Genomic DNA, 21,358 nt, shown 5'->3' on the forward strand with positions numbered 1-21,358 from the left:
CAAACGTGGAGTAAGGCAGTAACAATTGTTTATTTTGTTCATGAATGTCCGGGTTGACTGGGCTCAGATAGGTGACTCTGTCTTGGGGTCTGTGTGGTCGAGGTCCAGTAGTGGCTGGACCAGGCTCATCTCCTGGGCTCCGCCTCTCTCATGTCCAATGCCTGGCTGGGGCTGAAACAGCTGGGGCTCCTCACGCCTTTCTGTTGCTCTTCACACGGTCTCTCCACATGCTGGCGTCGAGGTGGCTGGACTTTTTACATGGGCCTGAAGGCCCCCAAGAGAAACCTGCAGAGGCTGAATGACCTTTTCTTCCCTGGCCTCAGAAACCACGTGGTGTCACTTCTTCCCCATTCTGTTCATCAGGGAGGTCACAAAGGCCCAGCTAGGTTCAGATTCCACCTCTTGGTGGGAGCAGTTTTGGAGAACTTGCAGACCCAGTTTTAAATCACCACACCAAGCATCTGGGATGGCCATGCTGACATCTTGCTTAGTGATGGGGGATGGCTTAGAAGACTTCTCAGACTCCTGTGGTTCTGTCACAGGATTTAGAGGCAATGGAAGAATATCTGGCAGTGGAAACCTAACTTAACTGGGAGGGAAGCTCTACTTAGCAGATATTTTAAATCACAAGGAAAATGAGATAGGATTCTATTTATATGTGCAAGGGAAAACGTATACATGTAATAAATGTGCATGTGTGTAAGCAATTTTAAGATAAAAGTTATACAATTAATTTAATTAGTTAAACAATGGTGTGCATGAAATGCCAGGATTGGAAAAAAGGAGAGAATTAGAGCAAGGATGTCCAGCTTTTGTATTGTCCTACTACAAGTTCCCCCTAGTTACTTGCAAAATAAAGTTAATTGATTAACTTGTTAAAAGAACATAAATGTTAATATAGAGCCCTGAAAAGGAGCTAGAAGAAAACAGGTAAGAGGAAAGAAAAGTCAAAAGAGCAGTAATAGAAAATCAATTCCCAAAAGATAGTGGACCACTGCTTTTGAATGTGCAGAGCAGAGCGATGAGTGAACGCGGTTGAGAGTGTGGACTCCGGGGCCAGGCTGCCAGGTTCAAATCTCAGCTCCCCGTTCCTGGCTGTGTGGAAGGAGGCAGCTTCCTGTGCCTCTCTGTGCTGCTTTTCCTCAGTTGCAGTGGGGAGCTAATGATAGTACCTGCCTCATCAGGTTGTTATGAGGATTAAATGTGTCAGGACAGGCTCAGCCTTGGAGCGGCATGTGGCATGCAGGAAGCACTCAGTACAGATTAGCCATTTCTCTCTTCACCAATTCCCTCCTTGCCTTTGCCAGATGCAAATATCATGCCCAATATGGACTGTGGGCAGCCAACCAAATAAACAGAAGGAGGAAGGCTTTTCCTTCCCTTGGGTCCTGGGACCATGTATGCATTGGAATTCTAGGTAGGGGGAGGCCTCCCTGTGATATCGGGGCACCCATCAATCTGTGGGTTTCCACCCCCTACACTTGTCCTTATTCTGACATGCATTAAAAACCGGTTCCACATTTAAAACACGTCAAGTTAGATTTTAGTTATAGTCTCTCCTATATATTTGGAATTAGAGCCTCCAGAGCCTATTATGCAAATCTATGCAAATGATATGCAATGAGGCGGTAGCCCCAGATTGTGGGGAGGGGAGTGCGCAGGCCAGCACAAAGGGCCTGGAGTGGAAATTTGCATCTGTTAGGGGAGCCCTGGGTTGAAGGCCTTGCACAGTTATTGTGACAGTGTGCGCCCTTGCATTCAGTCCTTAACCTTTTGTGCCAAAGAGGAGAGACGATTTCCATAGTGAAGGTGACAGTGGATGTTGAAGGAGGCATTTGGACAGTGCAGTGTTGTAGCAATTTTTATGATACAAATGAAAAGTTGCTTTGAAATAATGGCCATGATCCAGGCTGTGTCCCTAACCAGCTGGGCTCCTGGACAAGTCAGTTCACTCCTTCCGTTGCCCCCCTGTGAAATGAGGGGATTGGACTAAGTTGCCTCTAGTGCCCTTATCACTGTGACAGCTAAATGTCATCCTCCAGGTGAAAGCCCTCTGCACCCAGGATGGCAGTATCCATTCATTGTACCGAAGTTTTAAAGCCTGAAGAAGAAAGGGCTGAGAGGTAATTTGCCCTAATGGTCCTCCTAGAGAGAATAACATCAGGGGATGCTGGCAACTAAAAAGAGCCGCAGCAAGGGCAAACATGTTTACTTCCACTGTTAGTCTTGCAGGAAGCACTCCTGTCGTATAGTTCCCAGCTGGGAGGATTTTAGCCCCTGAAATGCTCGTGGTGGGAAAGTCAGGGGAATTTCTTTCCCTGAGTATTTTAAAGACCAGGATGCGTTAAGCCCTCTGCCTCTAGAGGCTGCAGAAGTTCTCCTGGAGGCCAAGCTGCTCCTCTCCCACCCCCGGCCTGTCCCTGGGGTCCATCAGGTCCTCTCTGAAAGCTTTGCGCTGCCCCTGACGCTACTGCCAGAAGGCGGCAGTGTCCTTGGTCTTGGGCCTTGGATTGTATGGAACACATCTGTGCTCCACCCCAGAAATCCTCTGGGCTCTTAATTTTAACTCCAGCAGCCTCCAGCCAGGCACAGGTGTGAGCTGACAGCCCCCGCCCAGGGCGTCTCTGACTCAGCCACTTGGGCCTTGAGGAGGAGGCGGGAGGGGTGGGGTGGAGCAGCACCGGGCCCGTGGGAAGGAAAGCTGCTGGTGGGAGGTGCTCCTCTCACAGTTTGACGTGTGTCTGCTCAGCCCCTCAGAGACCCCCAGTGGATTTGAGTGGCACCCTGATCAGCTGATAACCTGCGCTGGAATTGACTTTCCCTGTTTCACTCATCTCAGACCCCCGCCGCTGTCCGCTACGGTCACTTCCCAAAATAAACCACCTGCACACAAGCCCCAGTGTCCGCCTCTCCTTTTTCAGGAATCTCTAAGTTGTGACAGGTATATCAGTCTGCTCAGTCTGCCATACAAGGTACCACAGGCTGGGGGGCTTAAACAGCAGAAAGTTTTCTCCTCCCAGTTCTGGAGACTGGAAGCCCAAGATCCAGGTGCCAGCAGGGTTGGAGTCCCCTGATGCCTCTCTTCTTGGGTTGCAGGTGGCCGGCCTTTCATGTGTCCTGCCTGTGTACAGGCGTTCCTGGCATCTCTGTGTCCTGAGCTCCTTTTCTTATAAGGATACCAGTCAGATTGGGTTAGGACCTACGCCAACGGTTTCATTTTGCCTTAATCAGCTCTTCAAAGGCCCTGCCTAACATACAGTCCCATTCTGAGGTGCTAGGGTCAGGGCTTCAACATACGGATTTGAGGGGGATGTGTTCAACACTTAGAGTGAACCAGGGTGCTTGTGAGCCAAACAGAGGCTTATAAGGGAATGTCCCTTAAAACCTCAGTAGTCACGACCACCAGCTCTAGGAGTAGATTGTCCCTGTGGTGCTAAAATGCCGGGAAGGACCTGGAATAACCCTGAACCGGTCAGCGCACGAGCACGTTGTTCCTTCTGTGGCTGCGACGTTCCGTCCTCTTCTCCTGCCTCACTGCTGGTGGGCGACCAGGAACGCCTGGGTGTCAAATACCCCTTCTGCTACTGAGGGGCTTTGAACACGTTACTTAATCTCCCTCAGCCTCAACTTCCTGCCCCATCAAGTGGTTGTGAGGGTTAAATCGAGAGTGAAAGACAGGGCCAGAGCCGGTGCTCAGCGTTAAACAGATTTTAGGATTGACCCAGAGAAGGAGAAAACACTGTTGGTGTATGGGCTAGACTATGAATGAAAGTTTAGAGAAACTAGGTCGCTTAGGGCAAAGTGTTGGTCCTGGAGATGTGGGTGCTGCCGTCTCTGCTCAGTCTGCAGTCCCTCAGCCTCCCCCACCCACTAAGTTAGACATGCAGGGTGAGGGGACACTGGTCCACCCCACCCTCCCCTAGTTGGAGGAGGCCTCAGTGGTGATCCTTGTTTCAAAGGAGTGTCAGGAGGTCTACTCCTCCTCTCTGCTTCCAGAAACCCACCAGGGCCCCAGACGTCCCCTGTCAGCTTTGCTGACCACCCCAGGCTCCCAGGAATCACTGCCAGGGCCCCTGCTTTGACCATTCATCTTGCTGGAATCTGGTCGGGGAGGGAGGCGCCAGGAGAGTTACCCGGCAGAGGCCCATCTCTACCATTGTCTGGGCGGCTAGCAGGGCTGAAGGAAGGGCATGCGAGTGACCCAGCAGGGGGCTCATATGAACAGGGCGAGTGCTCAGGACAGAATCAGGCCTTAGAGGTTTGTCAGGCGCTCCTCGGCAATACGGAGCAGCTCTTCCCAGCCTGTGTGTTGTACGGGGTGGCCAGTCTTCCCGTCTATAATCTGGATAGATCCTATGTCTCACATTGATAGGAGGTGTTATTTTTAAAGATAGGCACATGCTGTTGTGATTAATAAAATCCATACATATTTAGAAGAGTTTTTAAATGTATAGGTTTTTGTCCTTGTGCATTTTTCTCAATGAACTAAAAGCACACACACTCACCATCATGCAAAGTCCATGGTTTCCTTCTAATGCTCAGAAGGGCTCCTCCTGCTCTAAAAGGCTGGGCACCACCAGTGGTTTTCCACAGAGTTCAGCCTCATGAGCACATAGGACAAGCAGTTAACATGACAACAACCATACAACCAGCTGGTGTTCATGGAATGCACTTCTCCTGCAGACTCTGTGCTAAGTGCTTAATAGGCACCAGATCTGGTCACCCTCTGAACCCCTGTCCCCTTCTGCCTGTCAGTCTCCGGTGGCACTGAGACGTCCCTGCCTTGTTTTAGGATTATTTGTGGATTTATATGAGCTCACCCAGGGCCAGAGACTGCCATGTTCATTTTTGTGTCTCCAGGGTCAAGGAGGGGCTAGACCCTCCTTAATCGTTTGGTGGGTGGGCCTGAATGAACAGAGGTCTGTCGTTTGTGCCTTTGTCTAGTTCATAAATGGAAGAGTCAGAAGAGGCGTGGCCGCTGGTCCGCTCTGCCCACCCAGGCGCTACTCTGGCTCAGGGCAGCTCACACAGAGCTGCTGGCTTCCTTGTGGCCGTGCTGGCCTTGACTGCTCCCTGGTGCAGAGGACCAGCAGGCACTCAGAGGCCACAAGTCTTCTTCCGTGCCCCTACCCCCAGCCTGTTCTGAGCAGCTGCCCTTGGGCGGAGGGCCATGGCATTTCAGAGGTATTTGGGAAAGGACGGGCCTGGCTGGCTTAGCCGGCTCCGCTTCCCCTGTGGCTGGGTTCTCTCTGGGACAGGTGCTGGGTGGCACCCACCTGCTGAAGCTTCCCCAAGTCCCCATGGTCCTGTGTCTGATGGGTGTGGACCTCAGGGATGCTCCCGATGTTTCCCTTGAGTTCCCAGGTGTTTCAGTTTCATGGGTAAGGAAGGCCCAGGGCCAAGCTGCTCCTGGGCATTTCACCTCTCTGTTCTCTGTCTCCCTCTCAAGGCTTCCTCCTGACCTTGGCACTGACTGAAGCACTGGTATTTGCTGCCCAGGAACCATCTCCCAGGGAATCTCTTCAAGTCTTCCCCTCAGGCACTACCCCAGACACCATGGTGACAGCACCCCTCAGTTCTACCAGACGCTCCTCCGTGGTGGCACTGACCCCTCATCCCGACGGCCCCTCCTCACAGGCTGCAGCTTCCATGGCAACGACAACACCCGATCCAAGCGGACACCCTCCTAAAAACACCATCTCCACCGTCATGGCGACGGCAACCACCCCCCATTCTGAAGGCCCCCTGTCCACAGGGCCACTTCCTGCTGCCGTGGCAACCACGTCCTCCCATTCAGAGGGCCGCCCCCCGAGCCAGGCCGTGCCCACCATCCTGCTGACAAAGCCAAGGGATGCTACCAGCCGTCCCCTCACGGCCCCCTCCCGGGCTACCCCACGCAGGCCCCCCAGGCCCCCTGGCTCCTCCCGAAAGGGAGCCAGCAGTTCACCACGCCCTGTCCTGCCTGCACCCAGCGGTCACTCCAGAAGGAAGGAAGGCCCGCGGGGACGAAATCAGAGCTCCACATATCTGGGGCAGAAGCGGCCCCTGGGGAAGATCTTTCAGATTTACAAAGGCAACTTCACAGGGTCTGTGGAGCCTGACCCCTCCACCCTCACCCCCAGGAACCCGCTCTGGGGTTACTCCTCCTCTCCACAGCCCCAGACAGTGGCCGCAACCTTGGCGCCCAGCAGGACCTCGTGGGTACGACCCAACACGCCCCTGGTGTCTGCGGAGGACAAGCCCGGCCTTACCAGAGCAGACCAGGGGGGTGGTCCCACCTTCACCAGCCAAGGAGGGGAGCCGGCCACCACAGCAGCCTCAGGCACCCCCGCCAGTCCACATCCTGCCCCAGTGCCTTCTCAGCACCCCCGCGGTGACCCACAGGACGGCCCCAGCCACAGTGACTCCTGGCTTACTGTCACCCCTGGCACCAGCAGACCTCCATCTGCCAGCTCTGGGGTCTTCACGGCCACCATGGGGCCCATTCAGGCTGCCTTCGATGCCAGTGTCTCAGCCCCTTCCGAGGGGCTTCCTCAGGGTACATCCTCAGCCCCGCAGGCCCCGGCCCGCCCCCCCGGGGTTTCAGAAAGCACTGTTTCCCTAGCCAAGGAGGAAGCTGTGGCCACCCTTACGCCCACCGTGACTGGCAGGGTGCCCAGTCCCCTCTCCACAGTGGTGTCCACAGCCACAGGAAACTTCCTCAACCGTCTGGTCCCCGCTGGGACCTGGAAGCCTGGAACAGCAGGGAACATCTCCCATGTGGCCGAAGGGGACAAACCCCAGCACAGAGCCACCATCTGCCTGAGCAAGATGGACATCGCCTGGGTGATCCTGGCCATCAGCGTGCCCATCTCCTCCTGCTGTAAGTGCCTCACCCTCTCCCTTCTCCCCCACCCACCCACCACACTGGCTTGCCCATCCCTAGAATCCCTTTGCCCCACATGTGGGCAGCCCCCACCAAGTGGGCTGCAAACTTCCCAGAATCCTGGGAAAGGAGGTAGTAGAACAAGAATCATGGATTATCCCCACCCCTGGTCCTTGGCTGGTCAGGCCATGGCTCACATGCCCACTGATGGTAAATGCACAACTCCCAGGAGCTGTGGGGTCCAATCCGACTCTGCATTTGCAGAAAGAAACACCAAGCTGGGGAGGGGACATGGTTCCCCCAGGACCCCAGAGTTACTGAGAGGCAGGGCTGGGATGTGAGCTCCGAGCACCTGTCTTCCAGCCCAGGGCTCTTGTCGTGACACTACCCTGCCTGCTCTCTCCTGTAGCGACACGGCACCAACACACCGCAGGCTGAAAACTGGTGCTTCCAAACTTACAGCTTCTGAGTAGCAGAGCCCTCGCCTTCCTCCCCGCCTCCCTTCCATCGCCCTTCCTGCTGTTCTTCTCCTCTCTCACCTCTTTTCCTCCCCCTCCTCTGTCTTCCCCTGAGAAAGAAGAAAAGATGAAGCTTTGATCTTGCGGGAAGTTCTATTAGCCTTGATAAAAACAGAGTTCTTGTAGCTAAATTGAGGCTTGAGAGTTACATGTGAATTTAGCAGTCCCTCCCCCCCCCCACCCCTGTTTGGTTTGTTCATGGGTGGTGTGAGCTGATGCTTTGTGGACCTTGTCTTTGTCTTTTGCTCTCACTGGTATGTGGGGAAGGGCTCCCCCAGGCCACCAGCGCCTCCTTGCTGCTGCCCATCACTCCTTTAATGAAGAGTCGAGGGGATTCCCTACCGACAGCTCCATAAAGAACCTGATGCAATCACTCAGGACCCAGGGCTTCCTTTACGTCTTCCCCGAGTATTCGATCCTCAGTTCTTAGCATTCCTCTGATGGCCCCACAGGAATCCTTACTGTACCCGCCACTCCCCAACCCACACGGCCATCATCCAGGCACCCCCTCAGCCCTTCCAGGGGTGAGAAACCCCCTGTGCTCCCCACTCATCAGGCCCTTCTCCTGTGACCCATCGGGTTGTTTCCAGCTCTCCTGGGGGCCTGAAATTCGCCTCTTTGTAATTCCCACTCTTTGGTCCTAACCTGTGCCCTCTGAAACCATACAAAAAACAAGTCCATCCACCAACCCCTGAGATACATGAAATGGCTCTCAAGTGCAGGTTTTCCTTTTCCAAGCTGCTTATCCCTGTTCCTTCGAGTCTCTTCACAGGGCCGCCTGGCCCTGGCCCTGGCCCTGCCCCAATCTGCCCCTCTGACAGCCTCCAGTTTACGCCGGCTCCCCCAGAGGGAGCACAACGTTGCACAAGCCCTGCCGTGACAAAGCAGAGCAGGCGGCAGTTGCTCTGTTCTGGACACTTTGGTCACATCCGGGCAGCCTGCACTGCGTCAGCTCCGTTGATTGTAATGCCTCACGTCACACCATGGTCTCAGCCCAATCTCAAGGGGAACGAAGCCCCAGAAGCTTTCCACAGAGGAGGCTGTTAAGCCAGGTCTCGCAGCCTTTGCTGTTGTGGGTCCATCGAACGTCAGCACAGGAGGTGTGTGCCTTGAACATTAAGCTGATGTCTGCTTGGCATTGTACTCTGGCAAGATCCTCTTTAATCTGGAGTCTGGACTCTTTCCAGGAGCCATCTCTCCCAGCTCCCTGTCTCCTTCTAGTTGATAAGCAAAACAAACTTTCCATGTCAGGGGTAGGCGGCCTACATCTGCTCAAGGCCCCGGTGCAGGAAAAGTGAAAATGTTTGCAGGTTGCATATTTCATTCTTTCATTAAGCAGCTGTATTGTCACTCATGGAAGCACAGAGGTATTCATAAAGCTGTAATCGCCCACGTCTAAAACAGAAGAATGATAATGAGAAAATGTAGCACTGTTAGCCAATAAATTATTAATAATGGTCATATTTGAGAAGTAACCACATTAGAGACAGCTTTCTAATTTTCCATTCTTTCCATGTGTCTAGAGGCTCTAGTTTACAAAGGGAGTTCCCATTATTTTTAATCATTCATCCTTGAAACAGACTAGCCAGAGGAATAAAACAAAACAGAAAAAGCAAACATACCATACAGGTGGGGAGTAAATCATCAAGTGAAATGACTTGCCCAGGGTCCCAGTCACACATGAGTCAGCCCAGATCTGGTGGTAGAATCCGTTTGACTCAGCACAGCATTTCCTGAGTACCCACTGTGTGCCAAGCACTGTTCCAAGCACTGGGGACCCAGAGGTGGGTCATGTGGCTCCCCACACCCCCAGCTGCCAGAGCCCTCTCCCCACCTGCACCCCCATGGGCCACACCCACCTGCGTTTGCAGTTCTAAAAAGACTTCTCCAGCCCTTTTGCCATGTCTGAGGTTGAGATTAGATAAGGTTTTTACTGCAAAGTGGAGAACCCATGGGCTGCCTAAACCATGCATAGTAACATCAGCCAAGACAGAAGCAAGGACGCAGCCTGGAAATGCACCACGAGAATGCTTCTGGCCCTGACAGGAGCCTTCAGCTGCGGGGATAGAGCGTATTACTTCCTAAAGGAAGATTGCCCCTGGGGACTGCAGCCCCCGCTTCCTTTGGTGTCTGCCTTGCATTTCCACCATCCTCAGGCCACAAGGTTCCAGCCTAGCTGCCTCCACAGACAGCTCCCTGTCCTGTGGGACCATCATTGACCCTGTGAAGGTGCTGATGAGAGGGGCATTGAGAAAGGAGACACTTGTCCAGCTTGAGAACGCTGTGCTCTTTGGAAGCACAGATGAGTAACTAGCCAGGCTGTTTCATAGCCAGGCGCCACTCAAGTCATCAGGCAAGCAGACGTCTTCCAGGGCTAAGGGCCCTTGTACTTCCGACCTTCCCAGAAGCTACATTTATCCTAAAGCAAACTCTCCAGCCCTCAAAGAAGGGTCTCCTCCTTTGCTAGTTTGCCAGATATTTCAGGCGATCTGTGTTGGTAGCACAGTGTGTGCATAGATTTCCTCATGTGGCTTTTCAGAGTAGCCCTGGCCCTGGCCCTGCTTTTCGGCATTCAGCAGAAGCCAGGCTTCAGAGGCCGGGGCTGCCAGGCAGGCTGGCAAGTCCCCAGTTTCTGGTGGAAGCAGAGGGTGATCACAGCAAGTCTCAGGCCTGCCCAAGAAGGGAAGTCACCACTTCCACCTGTCCTTCCAGATCGTGAGCCCCGCCCAGCGGCTGGATGTATATTGTGCCAGGTCTGAGAAATGCTTTGTCTCCTGAGCCACACTGGAGACAGCCACACACAGTTTCAGATGTGATGAGAACCGAAATTGATTGGATCCAGGCCACATTTGGCTGGGGCCCGGGAGCCATGTGGCTCCTGAGCTGGTCTCTGCTGCCACCATCAGGACGCACAGCCCACCACCTCCTACTGGAAGCCTCGGCCTGGCACTGAAGGGGTCCCCACTCTGGGTTTTCATCAGGAGGTCAGTTGTGTGGCTCTACCAGGTTCCCTGGCCTGTCCTGCACATGCCACATCCATTCTTGAGAATGTCGTCATCCAGCCTCCTTGAAAGAGATGGGGGTTATATGGGGTGAAAGCAGGAAGCGAGGCCAGCTACGGATATTGTTCATCATCAGTGCAAGTTGAGCTGTCCAAAGCAGAGTAGCACCTCTCACTGACCCTGGACCTGTGAGGGTCCACGTGCACCTTGCCCAGAGCAGGTTGGCTTCCTTCCAGATGCACAGTAAATGCCGTTGGAGCATCAGCGCAGTACTCAGAGATAACACATCCTTGTGCCCATATGGCTCTTGGCTGTATTACCAGTTGTTCTGTGAATGTTACTGAAAGCTGAATGTATCTGTGTACCTTTCACTCACAGACCCCAATGACTTTGTAGTTATTATATTAAAAAACCTGGGTCAGAAGTGCTTTTCCAGTAAAAAGAATAGAAGAGATTAGGACAGGAAGGAAGTTTGACCAGGAGGTTGTCTCCTTGGGGCTTATGAGCCAATTGAAGGAGGTGGGGAAGCCTTTGGACAAGGCAGGCTTGTCCGGGGTTGTCCCCGAGGTTGGACCAGAGTGCCGTGGCCACGCTCTCACAGCTCTTCCCTGTGCTTCCTGACCAGCGCCCCCTGCAGGAACCTCCTGGAGCTTCCTCAGGCACATCCCTACCCACCAGGGCGGGGAGTCAGTGAGCCCCCAAAACTGCTTTCCCCAGGCCCATGGCCTCTGTCCAGCCTGGTCTCCTTCTACATCCTGAGGCCTTCCCTGGCCTCCTCCCCAACTGAGACGTCAGAGCTCCCTGCCCTCTCTCACTTTCCTAACTTTAAACCCATGTGAATCACTTGAGAGGGAGCCTGGTGTGATAGGAAGCCTCGGCTTGGGAATCAGACACACCTGGACGTAACCCCAGCTCTCCCACTCGTCACCTGTGGGACTTGGACAGGTTAAGCCTTGGACCAATGTTTTCTCACCTGTGAAAATAGGACTAGCGTCCGCTGTGTTAATTCAGGGCCTTCAGGAGGCAGATACCAAAGCAGAATTAGGCCTGCAAGAGATTTATTTGGGAAACACCTGTGCAGTCTTAAGGAAGGGGCTGGAGGAGGCAGGGAGAGCCTCAGACCGCAGTACAGGTATGACACCTGAGGAAGGAGAAGGGGCCGGAGGGCTGGGAAGGAAGAGGCTTCCCAGCAGTGCAGTGCAGTCCTAAGGAAGTTTCTGCCAGGTGAGGGTAGTCCTCAGGCTGTTCGAGGAGTCTCCTGTCCTGCAGGAACAGGCCTGCATAGTCAGCCACGGCTGGGAGCAGCCCGGGAAGCGTGGCCTCGGCACACACGTGGTGGCGAGTCCAAGGGGAGGCGGCCGGGGCGGTCCCTCGGCTGTGCCCCTGCAGCAAGAAAGCTGAGCAGGCACTCCCAGGGCTGCAGCAGCCTCCCCAAAGGCTTGTTGCGCACAGCAGAGCTGATGCATCTGAGGTCCTATCACAGCATCTGCCACAAAGAGGTGCCGGATGAGGGCAGTGGTCAGATAGTGATTATATTCATCTTGTCAGGATTTGCCACACATTCTCCAGCAGGCCATGGAGAGCACTTTCATCAGGTATTTGAAAAGCAACCTCAGGGTCCTGTATGCTCTCATTTCCATTTCCCATCACACAACAGGTCCCATCCCTGAAATGAGGCCCCTCCCAGAAACGTCAACACAGTACCTGGGCTCCATCTTCACATCAGCAACCCTCCTCCTTCCCGTCATACATCTGACAAGCTACAGCTGATTTCCCACTGACATGCCTGGGAAGCCGAGAGAGCTTGCTTCACCCTCACTCCAGTTTTAAAACTGTAGGAAATAGGGAATCTCACTGACCTCCTTGAGAGTCTTGACAGCTGTTCCCTTTGGAGAAACAGAGCAGTTGGAGCTTTCAGTGGCATGGGAGAGGGGGTGGCTCATGCCCTGTGTGTGCACGGAGCTGTGTGGTTTACGCAGTGCTTCCACCTGCCTCAGGCACGCCCCATCCAGTGCTCAGGATGAGCTAGGACAATGACCATCAACGTCAGGGTGACAGAGACCTGGGTTCAAGCTCCAGTAATTAGCTGAGTAACCAGGATCAATTCTGTGAACCTCCGTGAACTGCAGTTGCCTCTTCTGTGAATGGGAAGAGTGCCAGCACCTTCCTCAGGCAGCTATTTTGTGGGTTAAATCAGACTGTAGAGCACCTGGGAATATAGTAGAGATTCCATAAGTCTGATTGTACTTTTCTTTCTGGGATGAAAGTTCAGACCCCAAAATAATGAAGGCGCTAAACCACAGTTGGAGCCCTGGCCTTGAACCACCCAACAGTCTTGCAGCCCAGTTTTTCTTTCAGGATGTCTCTTCAGGGATGATGCTGAGAGGACAAGAAGGAAACTCTTATTAGTTAAGCACCAGGCAGTGTGCTCAGCATTTTGCATTCATGATCTCTAACTCTCCTTACAACCTTACGGAGTCCGTAGTGATCAGCGTGATGAAGTGACACTTAGTGTAACTCACAGCAGAGTCAAACTTGAACCCAGGTCTTTTGGACTCCAAGCCTGTGCTCCCCCTGCAGCTGGGCTGGCTTCTGGTATGTAAGCGAAATGGTGTTAGAGAGGCACCAGGAACTCCGTGATAGACGTGTAATCAGGCCGGGGCACTAACAACATGGGAGGGGGAGAAAGCTAGGAACGGAACTCCCTGTTCCGAACCCCAGCCCTTCCCGCAGGGCAGGATTCTGGTCCTGCGTCCTAAACAGGCCCAGGCCCCGGAGCAGGGGCAGTGTGGGCTCAGAGGGCACTGGACTGGGGCTCAGGGGACCTGGATTCTACAGCCTGCGCCCGCCCGGGGTAGCAAGGGGGTTCATGCAGCCTAGCCCTCTCCCTGTGGCTTAGGTTTGCCCAGCTTGAATTCCCCTGGGCTGCTTCACCATCCCAGTCCTGGAGCAGGGTGAAAAGTAGTGACCCTGAAGAATAAAGACTCCAGAAAAGGGGAGAGGGGACCTGGGGCCTCACCCCAGTCCCACCACTCGCTGTGACCTGTGGCAAGTCAGCTGGCTGCTTTGGACCAGAGTCTTCTCATCTGTAGAACAAGGAGGTGAGCCCGAAACTAGCAGATGTTCAGGCTGACTCTGCAGCCTCCCTCCTCACCCCTTCCTCCTTCAACCAGTTGAAGAAAGGGCTCTTTGGAAGGAAGGGAGGAAACCCACAAAGCTTGAAGGAATCTCTGCCAGCCGGTCTAAAATTTCTTTTCCCTCAAATATTCAGAAATCGCCTTTCTATTTTTAAAATTTTTTGTGGGGACCTGGAAAAATGGTAAGCAAAGTAGAAGTCTTTTTGATCAAAGCAGATTGGCTGGAATGGAAATTTGCCCAATCTCTTGACTTTGCCTGGAAGCCTTTTCAGGTTGAGATACCAGCAAGGCCAACAGCACGGAAGAGCTACAGAATTCCCCATTCAGCCCGCAGGGCTCTCGGTTCTGGGCCCTGAGGTCTCAGCCTGTGTGGATGCCAGCTTTTGCAGCTTCCCCACACCCTGGCGTGCACAGGCCCCCAAAGCCAGCCAAGCCTTTGGGCTGCGGTAGACAGAGATAGCCTCCACTGCCCTCCGATGGCCATTGCCGCCACAGTACCAGCCTTTGTGGGCCGCTCAGCACGGGCCCCCCCCCCACTCCCCAATGCTGATGATGGGCACCGCCGGGTTGTTGGATACAGCCCTGCCCACCCCTGGCCGAGAGTCTCACCCACCCTATGGGCTCTGGTGATGGGAGCCTGGGCAGGAGGTGCCCAGTCTTCATTTACTGGCTTCTCCCCAAGAGGGCGCCTGTCATCCTGGTCATTGCATCACCTGTTCCCCTGTGTGACCCTGGACAGGCCACCCCACCCTCCGACCTCGGAAGGCTTCCCTGTCAGCATGTCCAGGCCACTCTGTTGAAACCTGGTTCGTCAGCAACATCCAAACGTGCTGCTTCCTCCCGGGGCCCCCGAGTCTCCGAGACTGAGCAGACAGGGTAGCACACCGAGCTGTGTGGAGGCCACACCAGGCCCGCCTGTGCAGTGCGGGCTCCACATCAGCGTTTGGCTTGTCTTTGTGAGGCAGAATCATAGACGGTTGAGAGCATGGGCTTTGGAGTCCAGATGTCTGGGTTTGCTCTTGGGCAAGTCACTTCACCTCTCTGAGTCTCCGTTTTCCTTTCTGTAAAATGGGGACCTCATGGAGTTACATAGAGGATTAAATGAATTAATGTTTCTAAAGTGCTTGGAGCCACCTGGCACATAAATGCTATAAGACTGTTAGCAGCTATTTGTTTTTTGACGATGATGATGAGGCCAGAGCAGCTGTTTTATCAGGGTCCAAGACCTCTGCCCAGAGATTTGCTCTGTGAACCTCTGCCCTCTGTGGAAGTCTAGGCTCATTTTGTAAAATTCCCTGGGCTCTTCCCGTCTCTCTGCCACGCTCTCGCTCTGACTGAGAACACTCCTTATCAGTCCCATGGTGCAACTTGGTGCACACATGCCATTCTCTGAAGCCAAGCTCTGGGGAGCCGTCCCAGCGAGAGAGCAAGGCCTTTCCTTGGAGCAAACTCACTGGGTGGCACTGCAGCATGCACAAGTATCCAAAATCGCATCCACGCCTCTTGCCCCTGAGCCTATGGAGGCAGCCTCTAAGCATCGCTCTGGCCTCACCTCCCACCTCACTCTCCCACACCCACCCCACTCCAGCCATGTGACTCTTTCCTCACACACAGGCAGCTTGTCCCCACCTCAGGCCCTTTGCACGTGCTGTTCCCTCCACCTGGGACACACTGCCCCTGTTCCACACATGGCCAGCTTCTTCCCCAATTCCAGTCTCAGCTGTAAGGTCACTGCTCAGGCAAGCCTTTCACGATGGAGCCTCTACCCCAGCTACCCCCTGTTGTCTCTCTCACTTTGCCACGTTTTCTTTTCTTTGAACAGTTCTCTTGTATATTGTCTGACCCCCGTGCACCCCTCCATCCACACGCTAAGAGGGAAGCTTATGAAAGCAGGTCAGTCTTGTCTTTCTCTTCTCTCCCCCTCTCCCCAGCATCCTGCACAAAGCAGGTGCTCAGCGTTTATAGATATCTGTTGAGCAGACGAACAAACAAATCAACGAGCAGGGCAAGTGGCTGGATGTGTAACCGTCATGGCCCGCCTGACCCTGCTCGCCACCCTCCCGCTCTCTAACGCGGACTCTCTCGACAGCCGTCCTGCTGACCGTGTGCTGCCTGCGGAAGAAGAAGAAGCCGGCCAACCCCGAGAACAGCCTGAGCTACTGGAACAACGCCATCACCATGGACTACTTCAGCAAGCACGCCGTGGAGCTTCCCAGGGAGATCCAGTCCCTTGAAACCTCTGAGGTAACGAGCCCCAAACCAGGGGCTGCCCCGGGGAGGGCTGCCGCTGTGGGAAGAGCACAGGCTCCAAAGAGAGCAGAGCAGCTGCTCGCCTCTTAGCCCCTCGCCCCTCCGAGCAGCGTGGTCCTGGAGGCTGTGCGCCCACCCCAGCCCTGCCAAATGGGCATCTGCATTAGCGAGGATCCCCGGGGGCCTTCTGCTCACGTTGAAGTTTGAGAAGAATGGTTCTTGGGACTTTGGGTTTCTGGGAACAAGTCAACGACTGTTCACTGAGTATCGTTTGGGGGCAGGCACTCTCTGGGGACTGTGAAGGTGAAAGCTTGCTCTCGAGGGGCCCAGGATCCAAGATTTGGGTGAGGTACGAACCCCGACATCATTCAAAGCAAACTAGGGGGGCTACAGGGAGAGGTACAGAGCTGGGGAACCCAGTGGAGGAAAGCTTCACAGTGCAGGTGCTGGGAGGGTGAGTATTGGCCTGAAACCCCCAGCCGGCCAGTGAGAGAGCTGCGCTTTGACCCAGGTCTCTCTGACTGCAGACCTCTTTCCACTCTCACCGGAAGATAGGGCAGAGGCCAGGGTGTGGCTGGAAAGGTAGATGGATTAGGCATGGCCTTGGATGGGGTTGAATGGAGTTTGTGCTTTAGTCTTGGGCAGCAGAGGGTCATTGAAAGTTTTGCGCTTTTTGTGAACTAGTTGTAGAAAGATTGTGCTGATGGTCTGGTGAGGGCATGTCATCAGAAGGGTGGTTTAGTGGATGGATGAATGGATGAGAGGACAGACAGACATACGAAAAGTAAGTAGGTCACCTGGGATACAGTTGAGATGGCCCTGGAGAGGGATGGCAGACGTCTGAGTAAAGGCAGGGGTAGCTGAGAGCTTCTGGAGGAACCGTCCCCTCTCATCCCTCCAGCAGCAGATGAGCTTTTATAAACAGGCATGTGATCACATCACTCCTGTGCTCAGAACCCTTCAGTGGTTTCCCGTCGCTGGTGAGTTAAAGTTCAAAGTCTTTTCAGGGCCTGCCAGGTGGACCTGTCCCCGCCCAACTCTCCAGCCTCATGTTACGCGCTCTCCCTCTTGTTTGCTGAGCTCCGGCCACGTTGCATTTCTTCTCATTCCCTTATGGCACCAAGTTACATCCCACTCCAGGGCTGTGCACGAGCTGTTCCCTCTCCTGGCATGTCCTCTGTCCCTCCCTGGCACCCCCTTCGCTGTTCACCTCAGTGACTCCTACCCACCACTCAGGGCCCAGTGCAACCGTCACTTCCTCAGAGAGGCCTTCCCTGTCTGCCAGGCTGGGCTCACTCTCCTGTCGTATGGTCTCAGCTCCTGTGCTTTTCCATCGTGGCACTTGTCAGGGTTGTCACTGTGCAGCTACTGGTCTGACATTGTAGTTTAGAATGTCCCTCCCCCCCCCCCCCGGAGTAACCGGTTGTCCCCGTATTGCTATAACCCCAGGGGCCATTCTGGGCCCTCATTCTACTCCATCTACCAGCAGCATCGGCACAGTCCGTCGTTTCCTCCTCCAAACGTTTCTCCGCTGGCATCTGGGCCCCATCCTGTCCTGTTCTCCCCACCCACCAGCAGCTCCTCCTCAGTCTCCGTCATTGGCCCCTGTCTTGCCCCGACCTCCAGTCACGGGAGGGCGCGCGCTCAGTGCTCCCACCGCTTCTCTTCTCTTTCCTCTCAGCTCCATGCCTTTAAATCCCATTCCTCACCGTGACTACCAAGTTCTGCTCTAGCCTGGCCGTCTCCCCCGAGCTCCAGACCCGTGTGCCCAGCTACAGATGCACACGTTTCTAACAGGCATCTCCAAGCCAACAGCCCGAGACTGAACTCTCGGCTTCTCCCTCCTGCCCCGACGCCCAGAAGGCCCCCTGGTGTTTCTCGTTATTAGATGGCACTGCCAGCCGCCTTCTCCTCTCGCACACCCCACCTCCCGTCTGTCTGCGGCCCCGTTGGTTCTTCCTCCACGTGAGCAGGGCTCACCACTTGCACTGCGACCCCTCGTCCAGGCTGCCATCATCCCTCGAATCGTGGATTGCTGCCATCGCTCTGCAAACAGCTCTCCCTGCTACTGGCTACCCGCCACGGTCTGTCCTAAACACAGCAGCCAGGTGATCTTTCCAAAGGCAGGACCTCCCGTCAGCCACGGCTCCCAAGCTTCACAGGGCCCCTCTTCACACTTTGGACGGAATCCAGATTCCTCTTAGCAGGCGTTTCTCGGGCTGGCCCTGCCCACCTCCTCCCCCTCTGCCAGAGAGCACATGCCCCAGCCCAAGAGTGAGCTCGTCCTGGCACCTGTCTGAAATGCTCTTCTGCCGGCTGCCTCCACCCCTCACTTCCTCCAGGCCTCTGCTGCAATGCCACCTCCTCAGGGAGGCCTTCCCTGACTGCTCTACACAGGTTAGAACCCCACCCTCCAACCCCTGGTGCTCTGTCCCCATCCCTGCTTCGAGCACTTCTCACTGCCTGGCATTGCACACTTCTCTCTCTGTTGACTGGTGTGCATCCATCTCACCTACTAGAACATAAGCTGCCTGAGGGCAGGAGGGTTGTTTGCTCTGTTCACTGCCCTATACCCAGCTCCACGAACAGTGCACAGCACGTGGTAGGTACTCTGTAAATGGTTGTCACGTGAGTGAACTTTACTCACGATTTACCCATTATCCAGCCCAAAGCCTGACACACAGTGGACGCTCAGTAAGAAGTTTTAGCTGAAGGACAAACAGAGGGACAGGCCTCACAAGGGCATTGACCTTTAGTGTGGCCAGGGTGCAGTTTGGTGGCAGAAGTGTTCCTGAGAACTGTTACAGTGAGTGAAAAAATAGGTAACTTGGACAGGGGGCTGGCCCACTTTGAGTGTGGGCCGTGCACCCCTGGATCCTAAACTCCTCATATGCTCTTTACAGATTGGTAAATGAAAACCAAAGCTAGAGGACGGTGCCGGTGAGCGTACTGTCGCAAGGGCCCTGCTTGCAGACGCCGCAGTCAGGACCCCAGGGTCAGGAGGCTGCAGCGGCACCAGCGGCGGGAAGCTCTGCCGGCTTTAGAATGGGTTTCTCACCCTCCCCTCCCAGCCAGCCCCCTCCCCTCGTTCTGCTGTATTCTCAGTAACAGCAGCTGTCCCCTCCCTGGGCGCAGAGGCCCTGCCGCCCACCCACAGAGCGACCACAGTCACAGGACCATGAGCTCACCGCCGGGCGGCCAGCGTTGGAGGCTGCCAAGTGCTTTGCCTAAGCAAGTTTCCCCGGTGCCCTGCTCCCCTTCTGGGCTGATGAAAGCCACAAAACAGAATCCGGGCTGGATGGGCAGGGTTGTGATGCCCAGAGGCGCCTGGAAACTTTTCCATGCTTTCTCTTCTTTTTCCCTCCCCTCCTTCTGTTTTCTTCTTTCCTGCCTTAGTTATTTTCTACATAACTTTCTCTTTTCTACGCAGAGTAACTTCTCCCACGTGGTTCACCCTTGAACGCTTGCGTTGTCAGAACTGTAAAGCCGCAAGCCAGATCTCAGGCTCCAAAATTCCCGTCCGCGGCTCAACCCCAAAGCCCAGTGGAGAAAGAGGATTTCTGTCCCCTTGCTGACATGCCGCCCTATTCTCCTTACTTAGACGGCTGGTCCCACATCCACCCTTTGGATGGGCGCACAGCTGATTCCAGACAGTGAAGGAAATTCTTGTCTTCTGAAAAGACATTTTACAACAAATGACCTTTCTTCCTGTCTCTCCTTATTACCCATAAAGTAATACATACTTGCCAAAAATAACATGTTTTGTTTAAAAATAAACTTCAGAGTATTAATCGTGGCTTCTTAAAATGAAGCCATTTCTAAGCTGGTCTGGCCTAAGCCGGTTACATCTAGGCCTGCTGCTGAGTCCTTGCCCTGAAATAGCCTGCAGGCTCTGAGCCTTCCGTTGTGTAGAACTGGAACAAACTATGGCTTTTTTCTCTACGTTAACACCTGGGCCTGAGTCTGAGAACAGCCATTTTGTGGCCCCCAAGTGCTTGCAGTCCTTGGTAGCTGCAGCCAAAGCCATTCAGATGACCCGAGCAGATTGTTTGTTTCTAGGCTTTTCCACTCCTCAGACTGTGTAGACGACTGAATTTTTCACTCACCGCCTATTGTGCAGTCACACAGAGATTCAGATCCCTTCAGCTCAGCACATCTAGTGCTACAAGAAATGGGCCGAGAATTCTGACCAGGCTATGGGAGGATTCGGGAGAGTAGAATTAGCCTTGGAGGCTCTGACAGGTGGGTGGCAGGAGAGGAAGGAGGTGGGCAAGCGCAGGGTATGTTCAGGAAAGAAAAGTGGCGAGGCCTCCCGGAGGTCTGTGACAAAGAGGCAGGAAGGAGAGTCTGGGGCACAAGTGGACCAGGTTTTGCCCACCAGGGCAGCATGGAAAGCAACGCCACCTCTGGCAACCTGTGGTGGAGGTGATTCAGGAAGCAGGAAGTCTTCTTTGGAAGCTGCTATAAAAGTCTGAAAAAAGAGCAGAAAGGGCTCTGTACCCCAGCATCAGCAGTGAGGATGGTGAAAAATGGTTGTGGTGGGGAGTGAAATAGGTGAAGGGGATTAAGAGGAACAAACCTCCAGTTACATAATAAATAAGCCTCAGGGATGTAACGTACACTATAAGGAATATGGTCGATAATATTGTAATAACTTTGTATGAGGACACACGGTTATTAGACTTATCATGGTGACCATTTCATAATGTGTGTAAAAATGTCAAATCACTATGTAGTACACCTGAAACTCACATAATATTGTTATGTTGACTATATTTCAATAACTTTTTTTAATGTTTACCAAGCACTCCCAAGTGGAAGTAAACGTCCCCGTGGGTACATTTCTTTAAGAATGGCCACCTGATAACCCCTACCCAGCTCATGCCATCTGCTCCCTCTGTCCCCCAGGACCAGCTCTCGGAGCCCCGCTCCCCAGCCAACGGTGACTACAGAGACACCGGGATGGTCCTCGTTAACCCCTTCTGTCAAGAAACGTTGTTTGTGGGCAACGATCAAGTGTCGGAAATCTAACTGCAGCAGCCCTCGCTTTGCCAGTCCCTACCTTTTGTCTCTAAATTATCAACATACAAATATATATTATAAATATAATCTTTGTGTAACCCTGACTTGATGAGAAACATTTTCAGCTTTTTTTTCCTAAGAATTGTCAACATCTTTTTTATAAGTGTGGTTTAAAAAAAAAAACTTGACAGAACAATCCGTGGCTTTATAAAATAAAGGTATTTATAAGCAAAGTAGTTGCATTGATTGCTTCTCTTCATAACTGTCCTTGAGCATGTGGGGGTCCCAGCAGCCCCAGGCAGGTGAGGGGAGAGACCGACTTGTACAAGTTGATGTTAAAAGGGCCAAGTGCATGGCCTCTGAGGCTTCTTAAAGCTCTGCTTCCTCTCGATTCAATGTGACGGACCCCATTTCCGCCCCCTCCTCCGCACACCAGTGTCGGAGCTGGGCCTCCGCCTAGAGGGACACCGGCGGACAAGGAAGAGGGAACACCTCATCCTCCCAGGCGCTCCGAGCCTCGCGACGGCACAGTTGGCTGTCGAGGGTAATTCCGTCCAAGATTCG

General features: G+C 53.9%; 1 protein-coding gene across 2 annotated transcripts in view; it reads left to right on the plus strand.

Moving 5' to 3' along the window:
- The window catches only part of TMEM108 (transmembrane protein 108), a 381,103-nt gene extending 359,996 nt beyond the window's left edge, over positions 1–21,107 (plus strand). For both annotated transcript variants that reach the window (XM_007180919.2, XM_007180918.2), the window contains exons 4-6: positions 5,450–6,862; positions 15,612–15,766; positions 20,681–21,107. In XM_007180919.2, coding sequence (XP_007180981.2) covers positions 5,450–6,862; positions 15,612–15,766; positions 20,681–20,803 — 1,691 coding nt within the window. In that variant the 3' untranslated portion in view covers positions 20,804–21,107. The remainder of the gene's footprint in view (positions 1–5,449; positions 6,863–15,611; positions 15,767–20,680) is intronic.
- The last annotated feature ends 251 nt before the right edge of the window (positions 21,108–21,358 follow it).

Source organism: Balaenoptera acutorostrata, chromosome 4 (assembly GCF_949987535.1).
Source record: "Balaenoptera acutorostrata chromosome 4, mBalAcu1.1, whole genome shotgun sequence".
NCBI classification, from domain to species: Eukaryota; Metazoa; Chordata; class Mammalia; order Artiodactyla; family Balaenopteridae; genus Balaenoptera; species Balaenoptera acutorostrata.